The 26,844-nt window shown below is 40.3% G+C and overlaps 1 protein-coding gene across 1 annotated transcript in view; it reads left to right on the forward strand.

Annotated features, from left to right (window-relative positions):
- Nucleotides 1–26,844, forward strand: part of si:dkeyp-14d3.1 (transmembrane protein 132C) — a 152,794-nt gene that overhangs the window by 31,176 nt on the left and 94,774 nt on the right. The window contains exon 2 of the mRNA XM_008306080.1: nt 2,014–2,902. Within this exon, the coding sequence (XP_008304302.1) occupies nt 2,014–2,902 (889 nt within the window). The remainder of the gene's footprint in view (nt 1–2,013; nt 2,903–26,844) is intronic.

Here is a 26,844-nt window from a genome sequence, read left to right on the forward strand (position 1 = left end):
ATATAAGCACAGAATGACACTGCAGAAAATGAAGAGCTGGAACCAGGGGATACACTTAATTAACTGATTGCAAAAATGTTGTTGATTATTTTTTTGCAGATCAATTATTTGCTTCATTGTTTCAGCACAAGTTATAACAGGTTGAACATTCAGACAATACAAAATCTTTCCAGATGCCTGCATTTCCTTTTTGGCCTTTTTTTTTTTCTTTTAGGTTTTTTTAGGTGCAATTACCGCACGCAGCCACTTACGTAACTCCACAACCTACAGTAATTCCATTGTCGATTGCCAACAATACATACAATGGAATGAGTCAGAGATTATAAATGGCATAAAAAAACCACACACATCCATAACTATACATGTTAAATAAAACACCATGCTACACTGTAAGACAGAAGTTTAGTGCAGTCAACTCGTGCTTTCTTGCTGATTTAAAGTAGATCCATCCATCCATCCATTATCTATACACCGCTTAATCCTCACTAGGGTTGCGGGGGGGCTGGAGTCTATCCCAGCCGACTTAGGGCGAAGGCAGGGGACACCCTGGACAGGTCACCAGTCTATTTAAAGTAGATGTATATGTTAATTTCAAGTTAATTCTCCTAAAAATATAACTATTTTTCAGGTCACTTCAAAACTTGAGTTGTTCTTACTTGTTTTTACTTGTGTGACTGAAAATGTGTAGTTTAATGAATGTACTCTTTGAGCTCACTGAGTGAGCAGATGTCCCAGCATGCATTTGTTCCAGGGTGAAAATTCTCACGAGACCCCTCTGTTGTGTAGTCTGGTGAAAATATTTGAGATGGTAACTTGCTGTGTGCCTATATAAGTACAGATTAAATTAATCATGTTGTTTCTTCTAAAAATAAGGAAAACAGTGTTAGCCATTATGAAGTTTTCAGTCCCCGTACGCCTCGCATGGCGTCTTTGCACTGATTCTGCCGCAAGTGGCTCCAATAAGAGCAGCCGCATCTCTGAGTTCTTCATGTCAGATGATGAATTAACTCATCAAGCTGAAAAAAAAGGGGAATTAAATGTCCCTTTAACATTCAACGTGACTGTATAGTTGTTGATTTTATCTAATCTTTTTTCTTAAATGGAATTAACTCTGCTGCTACATTTAAAATAAAATCACAACTTTGGCCTGATGCTTAAAATGATTAATGCATGTGAGTGCAGTGATTAACTAACCTGCTAAAGTTGAACACAATGAGAATGTGTGTTAAGGTGCAAAACATAAATATAGCATTAAATGTAGCACAAATATAGTAAATATATCAGCAAACAACCCTCTGCTATGTGAAGATACAGTGGAATCATGCTGTGTTTAGAGGAGACTGAAGTCACACTTCCTCTGTGTGTGTTGCAGTCTGAGTTTAGTGCACTTGAGTCCTTCCGTTTTAAACCGTTGGTCCTCCCACATTTATAAACTAAACAAAAGTGTTCTCCCACACCGCTTAGAAGAACTGCAATCTTGCATTCAGCCTGTGTCTCAAAAGTATTCAAAACACAGCATTTTTGTGGTTGTATTTTTCAGATTTATGCGCGCTTGTTTCATTTCAGTTCATTGTTAGCAACTGTTTTCTGGCTTTCTTCTGCGAGTCTGTCTCCACTTGTATCTATTCTGTTCCACTCTTTGTGTGTTTGTTTCCACATTTGGGTCTGCTCTGGTCAGACAGACTGTGGAAACAAACACATTTGGAGTGGAGAAAGGGAAAGGCAGGTGAAGAAAAGAGGACTCTTTGGCCAGTTGGTGTACTTCACAACGCCAGTGTGTGGCCGATGTGCCCGTTCGTTTAGGTCAGAAATGCTGTTACTCTTGCAACATCCAGTGGTTCTGAATGTTGCACACAAAACCTTCAAATAGTTTATATTGTTGTCACTAAATACAAGGGTCTGGTTTGCTTAAAGATAATCTGTATACACAATGTGTTTTTTGTCAAAGCAGTTTATAAAAAATGATTCTATGTTGAACCTGCCCTGACTCATCTTTTCTCTTTTGTCTTTTAGTAGTCGACTGTCGAGTCTTAGAGGGATTGCAGAGATATTCCTCCTTCCCCACATACCTGCCCGTCAACTATCAGCTGCTCAACGCAGACTTGGCATTTTTCCTGAAGGAAGCCAACCAGGACTTCATGAGGAACTCTAGCCTGATGTCACGAACTGAGCCCTTCTTCATCTACCAGGCCAGAAGTCTGCCCTCCGTGAACACGAGCTATGGGCCTCTCTCTGTGGAGCAACCTGTCCCGTTGGAGCTCCTACAGAGCCCGGGGACCTTTCCTGCCTCATCTGTTTTTACCTTTAACTGGAAGGTGCAGACCTTTATCATGAACACCCGGATTCACTTGGCCAAGCCTAGAGTCCAGGTGCTGTTTTATGTTGCAGGCAGAGACTGGGACGACTACAGTGCCATCGACAAGCTGCCCTGCGTGCACATGTTTGCTTTCCATGAAACCCAGGAGGTGCGTGGTACTTGCCAGCTGAGGGGAGAACTTGGGCTGTGTGTGGCTGAACTGCAGCCGCTTGCCAGCTGGTTCAGCCCGCCCAGTGTAGTGCCAGGACGCCAGAGGAACCTCGAAGTGTCCGAGGGCACCCCGGTGGAGCTCTACTACATGCTGCAGTCCACAGAAGCAGGAGAGTGCCACTCAGAGGAGTCCAGGAAGGACAATTTCATCCGCTCAAGCCAGGAAGGGCTGTTTGGTTCCTACACTTCCACTCCGCTGAGGAGGATTGGCGGTGTGAGGCTCTACCAGAACCCTACCGAGCCCCCTCTTGCTGAACACAGACTGGATAATAACTTTATGGTCATGGTGCCAGCCACACCCATGAGACAGAGGGAAACCGTGTCTGCTTTTATCACTGTGTCAGCATACTCTCCTGTGGAGATGTTTACTCTCAGGTAAGAATTCATTTCTTTTTGTTGTTCAGTGAAGTGTCTGGCTGCAGACTTTTTCTGTCAGTCTTAGACAGTTGAATTATGCATTCAGGGTCTGACATATTCATCTATCATTGTATTCCTTTTAAGATTTTGACAGTATCCTCACAAAAGATTTGAAAACAGTATGTCCACACTGAAACACCAAAAACAACAGGGATATGGCTCAGTCTCCTCTACTTTCTTCTCTCTTGCGATGCCTAATTTCAGCTGGTTAAACTTAGTTCTTTCCCATCCTGCTTTGCACAGTCATCTACGGCGTGTTTCATTACAATTTATCCATTTGTTTTTCAGTTTTTAAAGTCAGACAACTGAATGAGCCTAAAATAACGATTTGAACGCCACCATTTAACCAAGGTGAACAGTAATTGCTCTGCTGCTACACTGAGTTGATCAAATCAATATTGATTGTTGTCGAAGCTTGCTGACAACAGAAATGTAAAACACAGGTTAATGACAACAGCTTCACTGTGTGTTTGAATTTAAAGAGTTAGATGAAAGCTGGCTTGTTAACTCTACTGCTGTACAACACACAACATATGTGTGTGAATGCAGCGTGTAGGAGACAGTCTACCCCTGCCCACTGTCAGCACTTATTGATGCTTTAACTACTGCCAGTAAAGTCTTGAAATGTAATGTTGAAAAAAAACAAAAAAAACAAAACAACTCTGTGGAGGGTTATTTGTTTGATGATTTCTTGAATGGAACTGGTTATGAGGAAACCAAGGCAGGAAGCTGATGTTACTTTTGCTGTTTTTACAGAAAGGTGACAACCTAAAAGAAAAACCTGAACTCTTGACTACTTCATTGAGGTGATCCGCTAGCTCTGTTATTTTTTATTTTTATTTTTTGCTGATATTGTTTGGGTCCACATGTCCCCTTAGAGGGAAGGATCACTAGAAAATCAATACAAAGCTGTTGTGAGTGATAATTTATATCTTGAGAAGGAACATTTCTGTCCAATGGGACTGTTGTCTTCTAGTATGACAGTGCTCCCATCCAAAGGGCACACGGGGTCACTGAATGGTTTGATGACAACGAAAATGATGTGAATCGTATGCTACGGCCTTCACGGTCATCAGATCTCAACCCAACCAGGCACCTATGGGAGATTTTGGACTGACATGTTAGACCACCACCACCATCAAACCAACAAATGAAGGAATATCTTTTGGAAGATCGTCCCTCTAGTTGAGTTGAAGAGACTCAGAGATCAAATACAAAGGCACATTGAAGCTGTTCTAAGAAAACACATTGGCTCAGCAGCTTACTAAGACACATTATGCTGCTTTTTCCTTTGGCAAAATGTTTATTTTATCACCCGCACGCACATACAATCAAATTTAAAAAGTTTCAAATTCAGAAACATTAATTTATCTCCGCTGTTAGCAGAATTTTGCAGGATACATCCCACCCCCAGTGTACAAGTTATGTACTGTGGTTCACGTCGTAGTAACTACATTATAAAGCTACTGTAGCATTAATATAGCAACAAACAACTATCTGCTATGTAAGATGTAATGTAGTAATGGCGCCTTTGGCAGGGACAGAAGCCACACTGCCAAGCAACCAACTAAGTAACCAAGCATTTCTTTAGTAGTAAAATACAGGAAGAGCACTGTTATCTCTCGGAAATATTCAGTGAAGCTGTTGATAGGTGCTAATTACAGTGAACAGATGAGACAAAATGATTTAGATAATTAACATGGGATGCAAATGAGGGTGTCATTAATTAAAATGCATGTCCATTAGTGTAATGACTGAAGCCGATCTTAATCACACCGGTTTAGAACATTTATAAACCTTCGGAGACGCTCAAATGAGGGGTCAAGCCAATTTATCAACCTGTGTAAAAGGGAAAACAAGCTGCACGTCGAACAGAAAAGTGTTTTCTGCTTAGGCAAGGTGAAAAGCACAGAAGCAATTTTAAAAATGAAACACAGTGTTTATATCATGTTGTACCACTCTTATTTTCCTTTTCCAGTTGTTTACTAATGAAGATAATTTTCCCAGTTAACAAAAAAGATGCACAGAATGTGCTTTAGGCTCAAAACTGGAGCCAAAGTAAACAAGTTAACAATAGCTGTGAAGTTTTAACAAGCCCAACAAATTCTCCAGACTTGTACTTCCTGTGCTTCATTTAATTACCGACTAGTTGTCCTGAAGTGATAAGGCATTGAAAACTTTTTCGTTTTCCAAACTGAGAATGATTTCTTTCATCAGTCAAATGAACAGGCCAGGCTGGCCACAGAGGCAATGCCTGTGGTGTTTTTATTTGGCAGCGTAGCACATGGCAGGCGCAGGTTGGCCATCTGAGAGCGACAGATATGGAAAGGCCTCTGTGTGGTCCTAGGTGATAAGGCTGTCCTCATACATGCATTTGTTAGGACGCTTAATCACCAGAGCGAGAAGACTTTGATCTCTATATTCACAACATCATTATCATCTGTGTGCTACACACTTCTGTGTCAGCCATTGTTGGCTGTATCCGTGAATGCAGGATGAGCTTATGATCCTGTGAAATCTGTCAAACAGACCTTCCGCTACTTTAGTTTATTAGATCCGTGGTTTTTAATAACAAAATCCAAGGCCTAGTCCTTCATATTCAATTTCTTAGATATATACATTATTCAGTGTGAGCGCAGGTAAACAACATATCTTTATTAAAATCCTCACTTTCTTGATACACACACATGAAAAAGAGCAAATTTAAAAGAAAGTTAAAACCGGCCACTGAGCCCTTCAGTAATTCTTTTCTCTCCTCCAATTCAGTTTTCACCTTCGCCTGATCCATTATGCTGAAAGGCTCACACTGTGATAGATGTTATGCAATGAAAGCTAATTTCACATATTTTTAATAGCCAATCATCCGGCCAATTTATTGCATTGTGGCTGCCCAGCAGGGTATAGCTTGCTGGGGTATTTCTGTGTTGACATGCTACTTTTAATTTGATGGCTTCTGATTTGATTTGACCTCCTCTGTGTTAATAGGCTCTGTCACTCAGGAACGGAGAAGTTTTGCTTATTTTTTTACTGTAGTTTGCTTTCCTCAAACACTGAGAGACGCTGCTGTGGAGCATTAAGTAGTTGCTACTTTGAGTCACTGGATGAGTCATCGTGACATTGAGTACATTTCTATTTACTGTCTCATCTCCCTTTGATAAGCCATCACCCACTTTAGGAAAAAAATGACAAGATTTAAATGTGATGTCAAAGTGGGAACTGCCTGAATTATTATATAAAAAGACTATTGTGTTCAACACTTTAAAATGCAGCATTGCCGTCTTCTGCATGAGGAAAGTGGAGGGATCCAGTTTAGAGGGCACCCATGTCTAAAAACATGCCCCTGGTAGTGCAATTTACTTTGGAATTGAATAGTGTTCACCAAATACTCATAAGGGGATCTTGTTTTAATTTGATAATTTCTCATTTTACTCAGACTGTTTCATTGAGTTGTGATTTCCCAATAAATTTTTTTTTTTAAAAAAGAGACATTTTTGGAAGCCATATGTCCTTGAACAGTCTTATCTGTGATTGTAGCCATGTTTGGGAAGGTTTTCCACCATGTGAGCTTCAGTTTGTAGCACCGACTGAGCTCCCCATTCAAAAAGTTAGACTTATGTAAAAAGAGACAGAAGAAACAGTTATTTTCAAGTACTACCCTTGAAACCATGGAGTGGACATTTCAGAACAGTCCTTGAAGACTGTTTTCTAGGAATTGGTTGTATTTCAGTGTTTCTATTTAGATTTAAATAATTATGGAAATAGGCGGGCATGGCAGGGTTTCTGGCAGTGTTGTAAAGCAGGAGTGGGAGACACTGGCTGAAACAAAGACTACACCTATTAGCATAATAAAAAATGTATACTTTTATAAAATAAATCATTAACCTTCAGCAGAGGGGCTATTTAATGTTCTTCCCTTGACACTGATAAACCCCTAAAAACTCATCAAAATCTATCAAAGCAACATATTTAGAGATTTTTTTCCCTTCCTGCCTTAAAATGTAACTCTAAAGTGTTGCATCTTCCATAATGTGCTCATCTATCTACAACCCCCCCTCCACCACTCGCTGCAGCTTGGGCACACTAGCTCACCACTCTGCTCAAACACTGTAAAGCTACTACGCTACACAATGGCAAGTTGAAATTTGGGCGTATTTCATCCATAAATGATGGAACCAAATTCTGAAGAAGAATAAGGATATGGAAAGCCCAACCTTCAAAGTTGCAGGACTGGTATCTCAGAGTTGTCACTAGGGATGCACGATATATCTGTGACCACTTTGGTATTGGCAAATATTACAGTTTTTTTCCCCCCATATATCGGAATCGGTCCGATGAACAAATGTAGTCGATGTGAAAAACTGATGATTGTCTAACATGAGGGCCTTCGTGTCTACATTTGATATTGCTGATACGTCACAGATGTTTTTACTTAAATGGTCCTGGACTTGAACATTAAATATGTCAAAATATGTTTTACTGTTGTTACATATTAAAGAAGATGATGTGGTCTAATTTGGTTTGGGCTTCTTTTGAATAGTTTTCACGTTCTCACAGGACTTACTTACACTCACTTTTCAGTGTGAACAGAAATTGAATATCGACATCAGTAATATCGGTTATCGGCGATATCCGAGATCCTAATATCAGATATTGGTATCAGCCAGAAATTTTAATATGGTGCATCACTAGTTGTTACGTATGAAACCCTGGAAGTCTGAATTTGTGTTTTTGAGGCTGTCCTCGATACACTTCAGGGCAGAAGTTCTCAGCAATGGCTCTGACTACTGACTTTGCTCATAATGTGTTTAAAACAGCACCAACTGTACTATGTATGGGAAAAAAATCACGTTGAGATGAAAACTAGCTCTCCTTCAAAATGTATTTGTCAAAAGAACACTAAAAACTAGTAGTACTGTAAACATAATTACCAGGAGACTGGTTTGACCTGAACAATTGTCAGGGAGGAAGCCCTGCAGAGCAAAGTGACAATCATGTTACACACTCACAGCAGAAGTTGTAAGTCATCATTAAGGACCTGTGAAAACTCGAAACCACGTTGGCAAGTGTAATATCGCAATGCCCTTACACCATCAACCAGTTGTTTACATCAAAATATTTCATGACATTTCTGACAGGTTTAGTCACCCTGCAGTCATTGAATTACTACGTGATGTGAATCCTGTGCAGATTTATTAAATATGCTGGAAATTACATTACACAGTGTAATGCCTCAATTTGGTTTAAAATGTCTCGTCAATGTCAACGGACATCATCAAAGAACAAATGATCGTGAACAAACCTGGAGTAGGCAAGATGAGCTCTTTGATTGCTGTATATTCCTTTCCTACTTTGATATCCGTCTGCTTTGTTGTGCCGGATGAGACACAGTTTTGCACCATATTTCACTGTAAGGCTGTTTTATCAGGAACAGGAGTTACTCTTTGTAATGTCTCGAAGACATTTCTGCACACTGGCAGATTTTACCCACTTGCAGAGGAGTCAAATGAAGGAAAAGACATTGAAAAGGCACTTAGGACTTTAAGGCTATTAAATTTAATATGCAAGTAATGTATAAGCTGAAGTCATTATCATAATATGTTTTCTGGTATCACTGTGCAAGCAATTTAGATTGTTATGTGTCATTGATAATTCATTATTACCCCTCCGTATTATATGGTTCATATGCAAATCAAATGCAATGAAGGAAATAATTTTAAAGGATATTTTCCTCCTGCAGTCTCTAGTGGTATAAAGAAAAAACCCAGAGCACAAAAGAAAATTGCTCTATTTTCTATCTTGGTGCAGTGCTGCCATACAGCATGAGTCACTGTATGGTGAGGGCCATTACACGTGCATTGTCCTCCCTGGCTGTACTCAGCCATTATTTTAACAATAGATTAGTCGATTTAAGTAACACATTTCATGAGAGCTGAGTTTCTCCCTAACATACTGGACTTCTTATGTCTTTGTGGATGTAGATTACTTGACAGACAAAAAGTCCACTTCCTGCTGTAGAAAGGAACAAAGGCGCACACAGACACACACACACACACACCACTGATGAGAATCTGGATATGCACACTGTATGAATATAACTCTTGCAGTGAGAGGGTCTTGTCTTCTTTTTTTCATGCAGCCTTCTATACAGTACAAGTGATGACAACAACTTGACCACTGACAGTTTGGTGTTATGCCAGCAGCAGAAAAAGCATTTGTTTGTAATGCTTTGCTTACACCCCCAGGTTTTTTTTTTCATTTTCAAACTTTTTAATCTTCAAGTGACACTGACTCAGGTGACTTGAGGTACTCACTTGAGGCAATTTATCAGATTTTTAGCACAGCTCCCTCTTGGTGTTATACAACTTTTTTTTTTTTTTTTTTGTCATACACAGTAATACTTCTCAAATCCTGTAAGACTTTGATGTGTAAAATTGAAGAAGTCCCCTTTTTGTACACAGAGAAAAACTGCAACAACTCCTAACCCACGAATATCCCAAAATAAATCTGTATTGGTACAACGTGTCCTCCTATTAATAACTAAAAGAGGCAAAGCATAAAGAATTTAGGAAGGAGTACCACATTTAAAACCTTAACATGTTAGCTGAACTATATTTTCTACATAGCCGCCATTGCACAAATCAGAAGTGAAATATCAAATTGCCAAAGTTACAGCAAATATTCCATTTAAAAAGGCTGCTACTACACTATACTCCTGCTTTTTGTAATGATGAAGAATAAGGTCTGAGCGTGTGTTTGGTTGGTAAAAAATGAAGCCTTTGCACTGACAACTGTGAAGGCCGACTTGTACGTCTGTTCTCAAAACTGATATGAATCTTATATGGAAGGTTAAACCTCGTACATTTAGCGCAGTCACATGAAACCTTTTCATACACACATAGTATCTATAAAGAAATGTGAAATTTACCATTCATAAAGTAAAGTTAATTTTAACTGTGGTTTGTCAGCCTAATCTCATACAACAATGTTTTATAGCTACATTGGTCCACAGTGAAAAAGGTTTCATTTACACAACAAAAAGGTATTAAACTGTGAGATGCTTGCTTCTTTTAGCGGGCTGGTCTTGTAGTGGGACTCGTCTCCATAGTAACCTTCCAGCCTAAAACAACCATGACAACAATGGATACTTTGTGATGAGCACAGGGTTATTTTAGCAAAACCATGACCTTTTCCTAACCTCAACCAAGTAGTTTTGGTGGCTAAACGTAAAAGTGCAATATACAAGATTTTAAAAATGTATATGGCATTAATACAGCAGCAAACAAATACCTGCTATGTAAAGGTGTTCTTTGACGAGAATAAAATAACACTCCTTCTGTGTTTTGCTACTTCTGCTCATGTCTGTTCTGCTCAGGTCTTTGTGTGTCTGTTTTTTGTCGTGGAAACAGACATACACAGAGTGGAACAGACACAAGCAGAGCTGGATGAAGAGAAGAAAACACTACTTGAGTTGACAACAGCTCATTTCATCCATTTAATGTGTAGGGTAATGGTTGCGGTAACATTTTTTATTGGTGTGTACCCAACTTTTTTGGTTTTAAATGAATGAAAGGAGAGGGGGAGGCATGACCAATGTGCTCATTTGTTTTGGTCTGAGATGTTGGTGCTCTACCAAGATCCACTAAATGTTCCACAAAGAACCTTTAACCAAATAATTCTGCCGTGTAAACCAAAGCAAACAGCTACTGAAAGCTGAAGTGACAGAAAATGTCTGAAAGTATAAAAATAACACACAAAAAAGAAAAGATTCAATCTCCAGTGTAAAAGTTCTGTGTTTGGTTCGGTCTTGTGTTTGGTTGCTGACACCACCACCTCTCCAGCCTCCCAGTGTCGACTTTGTTGCTCTTTTTGCAAAGTAAAAGAAACTTGCAGTCATATGCCAAAAATAAAAATGCTGCCTTGTCACAGTTTTACAGCCTTTTTTGCTGAGGACCAACATGGCTTATTTTGAGACTTTGTTGGGTGTGTTATAAGAGCTTTGCATCTCTGTTACAGTTTCACTTTTGTGTAATTAGCAGCTGAATTATACCTGAACTGATAAAGTACGTCACCTGGAGAGTAACCTTACATTTGGATCTTAAAAGAGCCACTAAAAACTGTTTGAGCTCTCTTCTTTGGATGTCACAAGGTGAGTATAAATGGCAAAGATTGGAATAAAATTGGTGGTAATGGTGCAAAATTTGGTGTTGTCATCTGTGTGGAGAAAATAACTGTTATCACTGCGGTTGTACTTTCATCTACGTTTTGTCTGTGTGTGTGTGTGTGTGTGTGTGTGTTTTCATGCAGCCAAATTAGGTGAAAGCTGGGCTACCACGCTTGTATCTTTGTGTGTGTCTGCCTGTGTTATGCAGATGTGTGGCAGATGCAGGTGTGCACACTTGACTGAGTACACATGACTGTTTGAATGTCTCAGCTGACGTGTGTGCCAGCCAGATAAACACTGCTGATCTCCTGCATGCAGTTTGTTTAATAGTGTGGCTCCCATGGAGAACATTCTCCCAAACATTTGTTTGCAAACAGATTTTAATAAAACTGTCAGCCTTTTGCAATAGCAATGTGTCGTTGTGTGTGTGTGTGTGTGTGTGTGTGTGTGTGTGTGTGTCTGAGTGTGTAAGGAAGCATTTGTGAATGTGTTTGTACAGAAGTGTTTGTGCATGTAAGCTGGCACGAGTGAGCACCGTGCTATGCTCCCACCACGAATACCAAAAGTACCGTATAAGTGGTGTGATGGAATCAATTTGTCTCATCTTTAAAAGGCAGTGCATCAGTGAGCAAATTATCTGCCATTACGCTTCATTATGTGTGCTGATGGACAACAGTGACTTATCTATTCAAGATGCAGTGACCTAAAATATCAGCTGTGGTGGGACAGACAGAATTTTTTTTTTTCCCCCAGAAAGAGTTAAGACCTTATTTTAGGTAGGGTTATGATTAGGGTGGGGCGATATGTTAACACTGTCCAACCAGTCAATGTCAGTCCAACAACCTGCGTTTGCCAATATATTCACAGAGGTGTCCGACACTATTTGAAAAAGACTCAGAGTGTTTCCCATACATTGATTTATTTGTGGCGGCCTGCCACCATATCAACACTGTACGACACGCATTGATTTTCACTTTTTACTATTTAAAATGAGTGAAATCTTTTTTTTAATTGTTATTATTTTTTAGTATTGCAGAGCTACACTCTGAGCTCTGTCTGTCTGTCTGTCTGTCTGTCTGTCTGTCTGTTGCTTCCTCAAAAAGCACATAGAGAACAGACACTCATCTGTGAACAGCCCATCCTCAGGACGAATGATGGCTTTTCCATGCAAAATGGTTACCATCACCAACACCACACAACACATTTATCCACAAGTGATGCGTTGAAGTTAACTGATGAATGAATCCATCTGTTCTTACCACAATGCCATCAGTCAATTAGGCCCAGATCATTAGAAACATGTGAGGAGCCATGATACCCTGACAGATCCATGGCTCCTGACCTCTGGTTTAAGGCTTAATCCTTGATTGTGCTCCTTTGCGGACACACACAGGTAGTTGTTGTTGTTGTACTATCTTAACTATCTTGTTCGTTTGGAACCACACATGCGCAGCAGGATGGCATTTATTTAGTCTATGCAGGAACACATAACTGACCTTGTAGGGTAGTCGCTGCTTGGACAAAAACTTTTCTGTAGACATGGACTGGTGGACTGATGATGAAACATGGACTCTTGTGGGTTCTCGCATACCAACAACACAAATAGTATAAACACTGGCCCAAGTGTCTTTACATGTAACTAGCCTTTAGTGTTTGGTGATAAGGAGAGGCAGTGAGACATCGTCGTAATGCCGTGTGAACCTACTTTTGCGTTACACAACATTTCGATGACTGTTATATGGAAATGTTAGGCCTCTCTACAAACTTCATAGCTGATGACAGTAACTTCATCTCCTCTCTTGGCATGCAAAGCGCAGCGGCTGCGGCGATGTGCAGCTAATTTGCTTCTCAGACACACGCTACTGCCAGCTGCTATTAGCACACACTTAAAACTGCACTTTACATGTTAATTATTTACTGTGTTGAATTCTCAAGGAGGCAGACCATCAATTAGCTAAATAAAATAGAAATCTTACCCCAGACCCAAAAAAAACAAAAACGGAAAAAAAAACATGCGACTCAGTCAGTTGCAGATAGCTGATATATATTCGTCAATCACCCAGCCCCATTTATCCTCCCAAATACCGTGCATGCTTTAAAACACAGTAGGACTCATACACAATCTGATAAATTGTCCTTCTTTCCAGAAGGCATAACTTGTGTGTAATAATTAATTAATGTTTTTGTAAAGGCAAGGCCATGAAAGATCATCAAACATGAGTGATGTTCATTATTGTTCAGTGAATTATTGCTGCATTTTACGATTAATAACTTTCATTTCTAAGTATTCTGTTTATTACTTCTTTAATTAATAGATGTTTTTCAAGTCTGTATTACTGCAATACCAATGCACTATTTCTACATTAAAATAAGTATGAGTATCATTTATTGTCTACTCTGAGAAAGAAGGGACAAATTTTACCAGAAAAATTGTTGTTGTTGAATTCAGCTTTGTTGCCAAGACACAAAGATTACCACAACTGAGATGCAAGACTAACTATTAATTAATGATTAATCTGCTTTTTATTTTCTTGATTAATGGCTTAGTCTGTAAAAATGTTAGAAGATGGTGAAAAAGGCCCATCACAGTTTCCTAGATCCCACTGTGATGTATACAGAACAGAGAGAAACTCAAAGATATTCATTTTACAATGATAAAAAAAAACCACACAGAATAAAGGAGCAGTGAATCATATTAGAGAGGTTGGAACCTTTGCAGATGAATGTTCCGGCAGAGTCTCCCTTTCATCAACTGGCTCACATGGAAGTGTAGCCGTTCACATGCGCATACATGGAAACTGGGTGTCAGGAACATTGGGTTGCTCTTATGTTTCTCTGTATTAATTTGCACATTCATAGATTCGCCTAACCTCCTTAATGTACATCTTCCGAGCATACTTTCTATATTAAAGACAGACAGAATGGCGAGCGAGGCTATCTTTAAGCATTCTGTTACTTCACTAATGGCTCGAGACGAAAGTCTGAGTAACGCTAATACGTCATTGTAACGAATGAATAACTGCTCAAGCTGAGAAATAGACAAGAATATAAATGCTGGCATGAGCCAAGCGGGAGACCCCCCGCGTTCACAGAGGACCGCGGCGCGCAGATCAAGTCAGTGGTCACAAACTCATATCCGATTCATTATAGTGCAATCTCATTTGAAAGCCATCATCACCCGCTATAAACAGGCAGTGAATCAGCAGCCACTGGGGTGCTTCTGCAGGGGAGAGTATGTGATGAAAGAATAAGAAAATGCCTTGTCATTTATTGGCAGGCGCTGGAGCCATAAGCCATTTTCCTAAAACAGCTTCCCCGTTTGAAAGTGGGAGAAAGAAGCACTCCAGGGACCAGATATAGATGATTAAGACTAAACGTATCTGAGAGAGCAGCTTCCAACATGCATTAAATAAATCTTGTCAGATGTCTCCTAGTCCTTATGAATAATTTCTTTGTAGTTTGTTTATATTTAGTCTGTGAGCGGCTTCAGCGTGATTTGGCAACCTGCCGCAGATTTTCTTGTGCATATCCAAATCCAACTGTCTTCTCTCCTGTTGAAGTGGCTAATAGTGTCAACAGCAGACAGTCTGTGGAGCCCTCTTGGACGTTTTTTCAGCTAAAATGAAAAGTAAATAAACAAATAATGGAATTTTTTTTGCAGAGCCATTTTGCAAACCAGTCTCCTTACGTTTCTGGCCCACGACAAAGTGTCAAACGTGTCTTATGCTGAGCTTGCTAATTTAAATTTGTCTCATTACGTTTGTTACATTTTTATTAGCTTGTAGAGAGAGTGGCCTTGCCAGCGGTTGAATGAGGTCCTGTTAACAAACACAGCTGCCAAAACCTGTGCACACAGAGGGGCTGCGGTGCTAAAGCAGAGCTGAGTGGTGGATGGCTCCCAAATCTAAGCCCCCAATCGCTCCCACACAGCTCTACGGGGGGTCCTGTCATCTCACAAGCATCCTTCTGGTTGCTCCCTCAGTGAAAATACAGTAGTGTACACCCACGAGGAGCATTCATATATAATTAGACGCCAGCGCATACACCACCGCATGTACGATGCAACACTTTGAGCCCAGGGAAAGGATCCATTTCTTAGATTAATGCCGGTGACCATTACAGGATGCCATAGTTTTCACATTACAGTAAATGTATTTTGACCCTCCCCTTTAAAGCACAATAGAGTGTGTTCAGCAGGAGTGACACACAAACGTATGGTAAAGAACAGCAGCTTTTTCAGAGTATTTGTAAAGCTCTCCGTATGCTCCCTGAAGAAATTTGTCCACAATCTCATCTTGTTTATGTTGCACTTTCATCTGTTGGTCTCCAGCTCTATAGTGTCCTCTGTGGACAAATCTGTGGGTCGCACTGGTTCAGGCAGCAATTGTAGAACACAATTCTGGATCCCTCTTGATCCATGTCTCCCACACATCTTTTTATTACATTCTTGAACCAATAGCTGTATGCATGAACCCATAGTGAAGATGGGAAGCTACAATTGATTGAATAGAGCAACTTTTAGTAACCACTTGATGAGCTCTCCTTGACTGACGTCCTTGGCAACAGAAGGGGGATCCGTCTCCACTCCTCTCTTGGTGGCTGAAACTGAAGGCCACGCGTTTCATGATGTTTTGCTGTGACATTGTAGCTATGATGCTGATTAATTCATGATTCTAATTAATTTAATGTTATTCAATGCAAACACGCCCCAAGCTACATTCTGACTGTTTTCAATCTAACCATCTGCTGATATTAACCCCATCCATTCTAAAACTGCGATAGTTGTGCTTATCTTTAGAAAGTAGTTATTAGTTGTTCAGCCTTGTTTATTTTCTTTCTTGCACAATGGCACTCCACTGTCAGCGGTCACTCGGCCAGATTAGCAACGTCTAGAGAAGAATCGATGCAGGCGTGAACAAAACCACTTTTTGTAAGAGGTGTCTTTTTTTAGTTTCGTATTGGACACAAAGTTCAGCCAGTTTTAACCTACTCATGAAACTGCATACAGATTTTTATTTATTTATTTTTTTTAAAGAGCATTACAAAGCAAAAACATCCTTTTCATCACAGACTTTTTGAGGGCCCTACCGCTATGTGGGTCATCAGTACCATTTTCCCCACTGTGATGCTCCTGGCTCCAGGTAGAAGAAAGGAACTTCCCTGTTGTTCTCTTCAAAAACGGCTTGTTGGTATATTTTATAGGGAGGTGTCTGTGGAGACACTAACAAACAAGCCATTCATTAACAGCGAACATCAACTGTGTGTACTTGTAGGAACTTGACGGTGCCAGATCACATTTGGGAATCATATAATGGGCTTTAACATATCTAACCAGTGTGAGATTTACAGAACAGATATCAATTAAAAAAAAAAAAGAAACGAAACAGCTTCTATGTGTTTCTTTGTTAGAAAACATGTCTTACTCGAAGGTTTTAACATCGAGATTGGGAATGAAGACATTAGGGGATAAATGACTCCAAGTTTCTCGGAATAATCTTTTTGGTAAACATGTGAAGAAGATTTCAACAACAGTAAAAACCAACCGTGGTTGTTCCAAGATAATGAGACACTACATACCCACTCAGGACACCTAGTTATCTGTGCACTCTGACAATATGGACTCAAGCGCTACCATCAACAATTAGGCAACTTAAACCAATTTAAAAGTAATGGACAAAAACCCCTGACCAATGGCATGGCTGTCACAGTCTAAAAAGATAGAATCTGTTTACTCTCGGCAGCTTCACTCCAATTAGTTTTCAAATGCATCTGCACATTACCCCCAGAGCTTTTTTTCCCCACATATATCCAAAGACAAAACAGTAACAGCGTAACTAGGAGGACGGCGAATGGAGGCTGTAAAATCGTATATGTAAATTTGGACAATTAGCTTTCTCCATAAATGGCTGCCAACTCTGGAACACAAGTGAAATCAAATTAATTACAGATATAAAATCTTTCACAACAAAGGTTAAAGCCTGGTTTAAAACAAACCCAATTATTGAGCTAATTGTACTTTTTTTTTTTTTATGTCTCACGGTTAACGTATTCTGTTACGACTGTTTCCTTGTACTCCCATGTCTGTAGTGGATTGTGGTTTTTTATGAGAATGAAAGCTGTATATTTTAATTGGGCCGCGCATGTAAAAGCTCGACGAGGGACAGGAGATGAAAGTTAGCAGCATAAAGTCTCTGTGCAGCACATCAGTTTCGCGCTCTGTACTGGAACTACGTTACACTGAACCAACCCTGTCAAACAAAAATACATTTAATCCAATTCAAATTGAACTTGGTGGCGAGCCTGAATGTGTTCCTGGCTGCGCTGCAAACAAGAACAAACACAATTGTAGGGGGAAAAAAAAAAGAGGGGAGTTTCTTTGCAAGCTGCAAATCAGAAGGTGACTAAAACTGCTCTGTTGGGCTGAGATGTTGTTACAGTTCCTGCTAATGAAAAGCACAGCAAACAAAGTGAATAAACAAAAGAACGCATTGAGACAAATTGTTAAAATGTCCCGTTAGCTGCTCACAATGAAGATAACTCGGTGGACTTTATAGTAAAATACACATACTGGTGAAAAACTCTAACACAGTCTGTCATCACCCAGAATTTTCTTAAAGACTATGTATCTTTCTGTTTGATCCACTGATTACATTTGTATCCCCCCCAGTCCACAGTTACCGATAAGATTAACATGCTAATTAAATGTTGATGAATATTGAATACATTGAACCTCACAATAAAATATCTCACTGGAAGGCTAATAGAGGCCAAGCTCCCTCTGCTGATGAATATATTGACAAGAACAGAGCCTCAGAGATCACAATACATTTCCCGCTCTCTACATTATACATGCAGCGGTAATTATTTCTTTGTACAATGACTGAATTAAATTACAATAACTCCTTCTATCTGGTATTCAGTGCTAATTAATGGGTCAGTTTATTCAATCCCCAGTCTTTTACCTACACTTTAGTTCGCCCCTCACGCTTTTTATTCCCTCCTAAGCGTAAACATGATCAAAGCATTTTTCTCACTGTTAATTACAGTCTCTGAGCAACACCCCATTAGCTTGTAGTTTCATGTTTAATTTAGGGTCAGTATGCTAATTTTCCGGGCTTATAATTATCGTTTTCTATTTTAGATTATATATAATTTTTTTTTCTTCAAATAAACGTATCATTATAGAGTAAGTAAGCAAAAAAATGACAGTTTAATTTTTTTGTAATACACTCATCCATGGTCATATGCATTATACAACACAGTCCCAAGAAAAAGCAGCTGCAGAGAAGAGAGGATAATTTCATATTTTAAGATTATGCTAAAAGAAGAAGCATCCATCACCCCTCGCGTTGCCCCCAGAAATACAGTACGTCCCGCAGACTACACTTAAACCTTAATTCTTTGGCCCAGTTTGATTGTATTGTCCATTAAACTGTGAATGATGCGCAGCTTATTAGCAGTCGGGAAGTGCAGAGATATGATTTAATGCTGTTTCTTGGAGGGAACACAATAAGACTAAATTGAATGGTTTCCTTATTCATTTTCATGGACTTTAATGTGCCCTTAAAACTCTGTAATTGGCACTGTAACTGGTTGTGTTATATCTTCCCTGACACTTGTAGCAACTTGTTCGCTGACAGTGGCTAATTATCTCAGATAGTCGCGTTCTCGTGATGTTACGGGACGTAAATAAAAAAGTAATCAGCGGCTGGAAACATGGCGATTCTCAAGGGCTCTCTCTCTCTCCTCTGTTCTTCACACATCCAGATAAGAAGAGGCCCAAATAAAAATAATAGGATTATCCTTCCGCCACATATAAGGACACATTCATCTTGATTAGTGGATGTAAATGTGGAAGATATAACGGCATAGTTTTGCATGCAGATGCTTAAAAGAAACTTTATCAGCAAGTACCATCGTGATTGATTTCATAGCCTGTCCTTAAGGGACAGAGTTCACAAATTTGGATGCGCTTTTTCGTGTTTGTTTTCTTGCAACTAGTTGAAGATCAATGTGACTTTCATGTCCATACACTAAATCAGCATCCAGTTAGCGTAGCTTGGCTTAGCACAGGTGGAAACGGCTAGCTCAGCTCCTGCTCACAGATAAGAAAATCTGCCTACTTGCCCCTCTAAAGCTCACTAATTAACACGCTATCTGTTTAATCCGTTTATAAACCACACAATGCGTTTAAAGGTGGTTATCTCTCAACCAGGCGTGGTAAAATCTTGCAAGTGTTGCTTTGGCTTTTGTATGTATTAAACAATTAGTGAGCTTTCAAGGTGCTGCAGTGGGGATTTTAAAAAAAATTTTTGGACCGACCAGACTAGGTGAATCCAATTTCCTGAGCAAAAACGCAACACAGATGACCTCGAGTTCCGTCGTTTTGGTTTAATCATCAGGCTGAAGACAACAGATTTATGTTTTGTAATCTGTACTCTTCAAGCTACAACGATCTGCACGTCTAGAATACAGATTCTACGAACAGAATAGGTCCCAAACGATGCAAACACTTTTAGAGCCACACTCTCATTATCAGCTTAGAAAGACAAATGTGTCCAATTGCAAGTTTTAAATTCCATTGCCCTGGCTGTTCTGTTATTTAAATTTGACTTAGTCATTTAGCCTTTCAGGATGCATAATGGTGTGCAATGTATGAAAAGCCCAAGGACACAAGCTCTACTGGGACCAACGTAATCAGTGTCTGCTGTATTTTTCTATTGATTTTAAATTCTAAAAAGCACTGCAAGTCCAGCCAAAAGGCAAAGAGGGACACTCGAAACTTATTTCGCCCGCTTTAACCTCACTGTGTTGATTACTCTATTTTTGTGACTGTAAAACTTTCATATTGCACAGTTTTGTTCACTCTCGCATTTTACTGTATGGGTTTGCATGACTCATCTGGTTTTATCTTACTGTGGCAGAGACAGTGCGGTATTTAGAGTTGAATGTACCTCCCCTTAACTGGTCGTGATCTTCAGGTTGGATTTCTTTTGGCCTGCAGGTTACTCTGCCAAACTGACACTTCACACATAATCTCTGTCCTGATTCCAATGACCCCTGTGCAAAACCCTTTTGGAAACCACTTCAAATGTAGGATTTGCTCAGTTCATCCCCTCCTTGTGTGTCAATTAGTGTACGTCCGGCTGCATTCGGAGATCAGAACAGTCGAACGTGCACCAAGCACTGGCTCTGCTCTCTACAGACAGAAATACAGCCCCTTTGTGATCGCAGCCCCCTGCCATCACAGTCTCCCAGCGCAGCCCCACCCCCTCAGATCCGCATCAAATCAATGGTTTCAGGCAGAGCGCCATTATACCTCCATACAGTAGGAAGATTTTCTCCCTCTCCCTTTGCTGCCTATAGCTGCAGTCCAGTAGCAGCACTGAGCCTTTTGTAAATGCATGGTAATAAACTCCCATGACACTGAAATAACCAGTTTCTAAATGTATACATGTACTGTACAACTCTACACTCATATTCATATGTTAATTAGGATGCCAGAAACCCTTTGTGTTAAGATGGAACTCAACCCTTTTAATTAAAAATGAAGCCCAAGAGATTGTAAACTCAAACATGTTCGATTTTTTTTTGTTCATGTTTCCATAGCTACCAACTCATCTCTGTACTAGTGCAATGGGTGTTTGTCCTCAGAGGCATTCTTTACCATAACCAATGACCATTATTTAAAAATAGTATATTTTAATTACATCTGACGGTGTAGCAATAGCACTCAGAGGTTAGACAACAATGCACTATTTTTCATTTCCAAAGTCCACACTCAAACTATTAGGCATAGTCCCAACAACACTGTAAAAAAAACAGATGCAAGATTACACACAGTGTTGTGTAAAATTTCATACAATTTTATTTTTGTGGGGTTCTCCGGCTTCCTCCCACAAGGTCCAAAAACATGTTGAGGTTAATTGGTGAATCTAAATTGTCCATAGGTGTGAATGAGAGTGTGCTTGGTTGTCTGTCTCTAAGTGTAGCCCTGTGATAGACTGGTGACCTGTCCAGGGTGTCCCCTGCCTTCGCCCTAAGTCGGCTGGGATAGGCTCCAGCCCCCCCGCGACCCTAGTGAGGATTAAGCGGTGTATAGAAAATGGATGGACATATCTTCCTGTATTTTAAGGCATTCCTCAGTTATTTATTTGTCCCAGATTTGTTCCGTATTGTAGAGCTGTGAAAGAAAGAACTCCAGGTAAGAACTTTTCTTTGTATATCCTAAATCAATTTGCAAATTGGAAAAATTGATTCTTGCATGTCACTGTGCTCAATATGCTTTGTTGTTGGAACAGGAAATGTAGAACTCAGTATTTTGGATTAGTGCACAAGTGGCGTCTAGATTTTCGAGCTTTTAGTCTGTTTGGAGTGAGGAGGTGAGAAATGTTGGTGAACATTGATTTTAATTAGAATTCTGATATGTTCACACTAAAATTCTAATACGCTGATGTATAGCCGGTGTAATGTCTGTGTACATTCTCAGTCATCCAGGTCACTTTAGGATTAGCAGGTCTAATATTTGCCACGTTCATTATGTTAGTTTAGTGTATCAGTGTGCTAGATTTGCCAGTTAACAGATCTGATCATCAGTTTTACAATTTTGACATGTACAAAGTATTTGTAAATGTAAATGATTACCTCATAATGGAACTAAATGAAAAGTAAAACATGATTACATTTCATCTTTATAAGAGGCCGAGGATGTATGAGCCGATTTTTATGCCAATACATCCCGTAACTGAAGAGATATTTTAATCAAAAGAAAACTTCCAACCTTGTGGTGGCTTTAGGGGAAAGATCAGGGGATCACCAAAAGTCCTGAGGCTTCATCCTGCATAAACCATGAAAGTCTTCATAAATTGTCATAGGAATCTATGCAAATGGTGCTCAGATATTTCAGTTTGGACTGCCTGACTGACTGGCAGCCCACGATTGCCATCCCTAAGGCCATGTCTCTAGTTTAATATAACTAAAAAGGATTCACAACTCCCCATTATCAATAAAAGCAAGCAATTAGTGTGACATCGAAAGACATGTGTGCAGTGGAAAGGCACTGAATAAAAAAGTTGTAAACTCCAGCACACTGTGACTTTGATAATTGAGGAAAGTAATGAATACTGTGCTGATAGTGTAGAAGTATTAGCAGTGTGACCAGTCACTTAAAGAAACTATACACTTACGTTCACTTCCCTGCACAGATGAGTTCTTCTCGTTCTTGCACTCGCCTTGTCAGACTGTGTGACTTGAAAGCTGCTTCACTCGATGACTATGGCCAGTTAGAGCCAGTGAGGCATGTAAGGACGTGCTGTAAGCAAAGCATATGATTGACTGGAAAAAAGCCTGGAAGTGAATGTGGGAGCTTACAACGAATGAGCGAATGACAGTTTATGGTATAGGAGGAGTTGAAACACTCCAGAACTGAAGGAGTGACTGAGTTTTTTAGTGAGTGGGTGAATGACAGGCTGAGAAAGGCTACCTCTCAGTCATGTGAACCCCCTCAATCAGGACTGAAATACACCATCTGCTGGTGTAATATAAAAAAAGTCTAGTTTGTGAACGAACACTAATGGGTATCTTTCATTGTTTTGTATGCTTTATTCAGTAGTGCAGTTTTAGTTGGTGCTGTTTTCAGGTTTTAACATAGTATAGACGTACATCACTTATGACACAGAACTCCAATACAGTCCCCTTTACTTTGGTATACTTGTACAGCCAAACACAGGAGTCCTTCACTCTATTAGTCTGTATTTGCTTGTGTCCTCTGTCAAATCACCTTTTATGAAAAACATAATGTCTGTTTGGCTTACAAGCACAGGCCTCCATTATTGAAAGCTCCATGCTGACTCTTTTAAAACAGGACAGAGCTGCTGCTGACAGGGCCGCAACACTTGCATGATAAAAGGAAATCTACAACTCTTCTTTCCCTCCTCAAATCAGCGGCAGCACTGCTGGAGAACAGCGGTGACTTGAGAAATAATGTCATCAAGGAGGAAGAGTGTTCGCGCAGGCTGCCTCAGTGATTAAAATGACAAACTGTTTATGCTCGCAGCTTGATTGCTGACCATCTATAGCTTGGGGGGAAGCTTGGCTCGGAACCTCAGAAACAGTAAGCACTCTATAATCTCCGCAGTACATTTTCTTACCAAGTAAATATATTTTTTAGATTGGTAGCTTAGTTCCTGAAAAATGGCCTAAAGGTAAAACTTGGGTTTCATTTAATCTTTATTTTGCTGACATGTTGTAGATTTTGCAGACAAAGCTACATTTTCAGCCTAACAATATGCTACAAAAAAACTAAATAAAACAAAACAAATAACAAAACTAAATTGCTTCGGTGACCTGGACTTGGGTCTTGACACGGTGGCTCGATGGTTAGCACCGTTACCTCACAGCTAGAAGATCCCCAGTTTGCATCCCGGTTAGGTTGTCCGGGATCTTTTTGCGTGGAGTTTGCTTGTTCTCCCTGTGGGTTCTCTCTGGGTTCTCCAGCTTCCTCCCACACAGTCCAAAAACATGCTCTCAATTCTAAAATTGTCCATAGGTGTGAATGAGAGTGTGTATGTCTATGTGTAGCCCTGTGATAGACTAGTGACCTCAGTGAGGATTAAGCGGTGTATAGATAATGGATGGATGGACCTGGACTTGCATAGCCAGACTATTCTCTACTATACTGAGAGCACTATGTATAGTGGTCTGGCTGCACCTTATCATCATTCTGCCTTAGAGGAAGAAAAGAAAAGAGCTCTGGTGTGTCTGTATTTCTTTATGTAAATCGTAGTCGTCTGTGGCGGGCCTCCGAACAGGATGCACCAACAGTGTTCACTCAAAATAGTGATGGAGAAATTGTTTTTGGTGGAAGATTTGCATTGCAAGGAAGCAAACACTGTCATTAAAATGGATAATTCACAGAAAAAACATAGCAGGGCTGCTTTACGGCACGATCTAAATCCTAGACAAAACATGACATTTTCACTGTGGTAAGGTGCTGCCTGTGGGGAGTTGTTCTATTTTCCAGCAGCAAAGGGGATTTTGAAAATGGTAGCACATAAATAGCAGAAGGAGGAAAAAGTTGCATTAAATACACGTGAATGGCAGGATTATACCCGCAGTCTACATCTGGTGAGTCAGACTACAGTGAGCATCACATGTTACCAGTACATTGGCAGAGTGGTGTTCATGTCTAAGTAGTGACATTTTCTTTGTCCTTTCATTGTTTTAAACCATTAAAAACTCAGCTTTGTGTATCTAAGTTGCATGTTTAGAAAGTTTTGTTTTTGTTTTTGTTTTTTTTTGCATGGAAATCAACCTTCATGCTTTTAAGAGACTCTCTTGTATGTTCTTCTATTTCCACTCACTTCCCCTCTTTCTAGTTCTTCATCAGTCGAGCACACCAGCTTAGCGCCGACTCTACTGAAGAAACTGTAAAAATATTGTGTATTGTAAATGTAATGTTGAAGTAATTCAGCCATACAGGTTCAAATTGATTCTGAAGAAAAATAATCTTATAGAAAGCTCAGGATTAGTTAGTTTGCTACATGTGAAAACCTGAATCTGCAGTTTCAAGGTGGTTAACTTCTTATTTCACTCATGTCTTCCAGCACATACATATATATACATATAAAACATTATATGGATATGTTAATAATTTAAAAACCCTGGACATTTATTCAAGGGGGATGTACAGCAACGTACGTGTGTATACGTGTCTAAAATATATTCGTTTCTTTTTTCAAGTATTTTAATAAACCATTTCTACATTCAGCCTGTCCTGGAAATGGAGCAGAGCTCCACGTTATCAAAATGCAAGCTCCCTTCTTTACATTTCATCCTCTTCTTCCTGTAATAACCTTTGGAAGAAACTGTTATTAACCTGAGAAGACCCTGTTCTCGTAAAAGGAATATGGCGGAGATAGAACGTGAAATGATTTAAAGATTAGCTCTTATGCCAGGAAGTTGGGATGGGATAATGTAATATTTGGCTTGATCTTACAGTATGATGCTCAGGCGTCTTGTTTTAGTGACTGATTTGATGGAGATGTTGTACCTCACCTTGATTGAATAGCATGTCTTGATAATGCTAACATGCTCCGCCGCTATAAATCAGATGTTATTCTTTTTTGCGTTTCAGTCCAGGAGAGCTACGTTTTGCTCAGTATTTACGGCTTGTCACGCTCTCACCCCAACACCTCGGGATTTGACCACTCAGATGCCGAACTCTGGCATTTTACAGGCAGTTCCAAATTTGGTTATGTTATTCAACTGTCTGGCATTTCCAAAGGTCACAACCTTTACTTGTTCATTTGGTGCCTTCGATGTCAATGTTTCTGTGTTCAACATGAGTTTTCCCGGGGCAGATGTCAGAGGTCCGGGCCTTGTTAGGGCAGCGGAAGGGGCTGATCGGTACCATCGATCAATTCTCAGCAGGCCCTCTCTGATCTTTTCTGCCTGTCACTGCCTCCTTGATCTTCCGGGCCCAATCAATGTAGCTACCTGTTTACCCCACAGGTTGCAAGATTATAGGTTCAGCAGATCTGTGGCAAGATGTGCCGGTACAAAGGACTCTTTGACAAGCCTCACAGACACCAAAACAAGAGGAAACAACTTATTACAATAGCTGAGACCAAGCTTCCCACTGTCAGCTAAAAATTCAAAATCACACTTTTGCTGGCTCTTTACAGTGCACTCCACAGTGTGTGCCTATCCTACAGAGAGCAGTCCTGTCCTCTACGGTATGTCTCTTCCATAGACATATACTGTGAATATGACAGTTCCTCATGTAGCATTAGGCATTATCTGGCAGTGGGGAAGGAGAAGGGGAGCAAAGTGGTTGGTCTGAGTGGCTAAAGACAGAGCGACATGAACCATGGTGGCCTCTATCTCTCCCGTGAAAGGAGGCTGGGCCCATCCTGCAGCAGGAAGGTTAAGGATTCATCATTGACCAGAAAATTCAAGTGTGTGTGTGATCAGGGTGGCTGGCCCAGCTCTGGGCTAAATGGAAGACTAATGGGTAGAGGGAGTGAGCCTGACGGGCTCTGAGGAGCCCTGTTCTCTCTCCCTCCACCTGTCATCCATCACATTTCCAGCTGATACTGGGAGATAGCTGTCCCACACTGGTGGGAGGGGGGGCAAGGGAGCAGGCAGAAGGGAGACGGGAGGGAGGGAGAGGGGGGGGCACCAGCTGGCTGAGGACAGAGACAGGGATGCGACTGCTACATACCATTAGGAGCAGACAGTGTTTAGCAGCCACTCTCATCCGCAGATGGAGGCAGAGAGGAGCTGTCTGTTTGGGGAGGGATGATACTGCAGGCTGTGCTCAAACCACAAGTACTCCAGCAAGACTAAGTTCACAATCAGTGCACTCGAACAGCATTCAGAGGACATCTTCTGAGCTAATTTAACTTTTTAAAGCGTTCATGAAATGCGTGTATTATCATGCGACACCTAAAGGGAGGACGAGACCCAAATGTCTGACAGGGAAGGCAACGCACGGCCTGAGGACCATCGTGATTAGCACCGAAGCTTACGTGAGTGAACTGGAGCATTTTGCATCACCGTCAGTATAAAAGATATAACGACATTCATAAAGCAGGGGGAAGGTTCAGCTGTTTTCTTCTCAGTGAGGCGTCTTTGTGTCATTCACATAATCACTGGCTCTGCTTTTTTCTTTGTGGGACAGAGGACACCGGGGGAAGTTCTTACACATACATATACAAGTACACACACACACACACAC

The sequence above is a fragment of the Stegastes partitus genome, unplaced genomic scaffold (genome assembly GCF_000690725.1).
Source record: "Stegastes partitus isolate 25-593 unplaced genomic scaffold, Stegastes_partitus-1.0.2 Scaffold44, whole genome shotgun sequence".
NCBI lineage: Eukaryota > Metazoa > Chordata > Actinopteri > Pomacentridae > Stegastes > Stegastes partitus.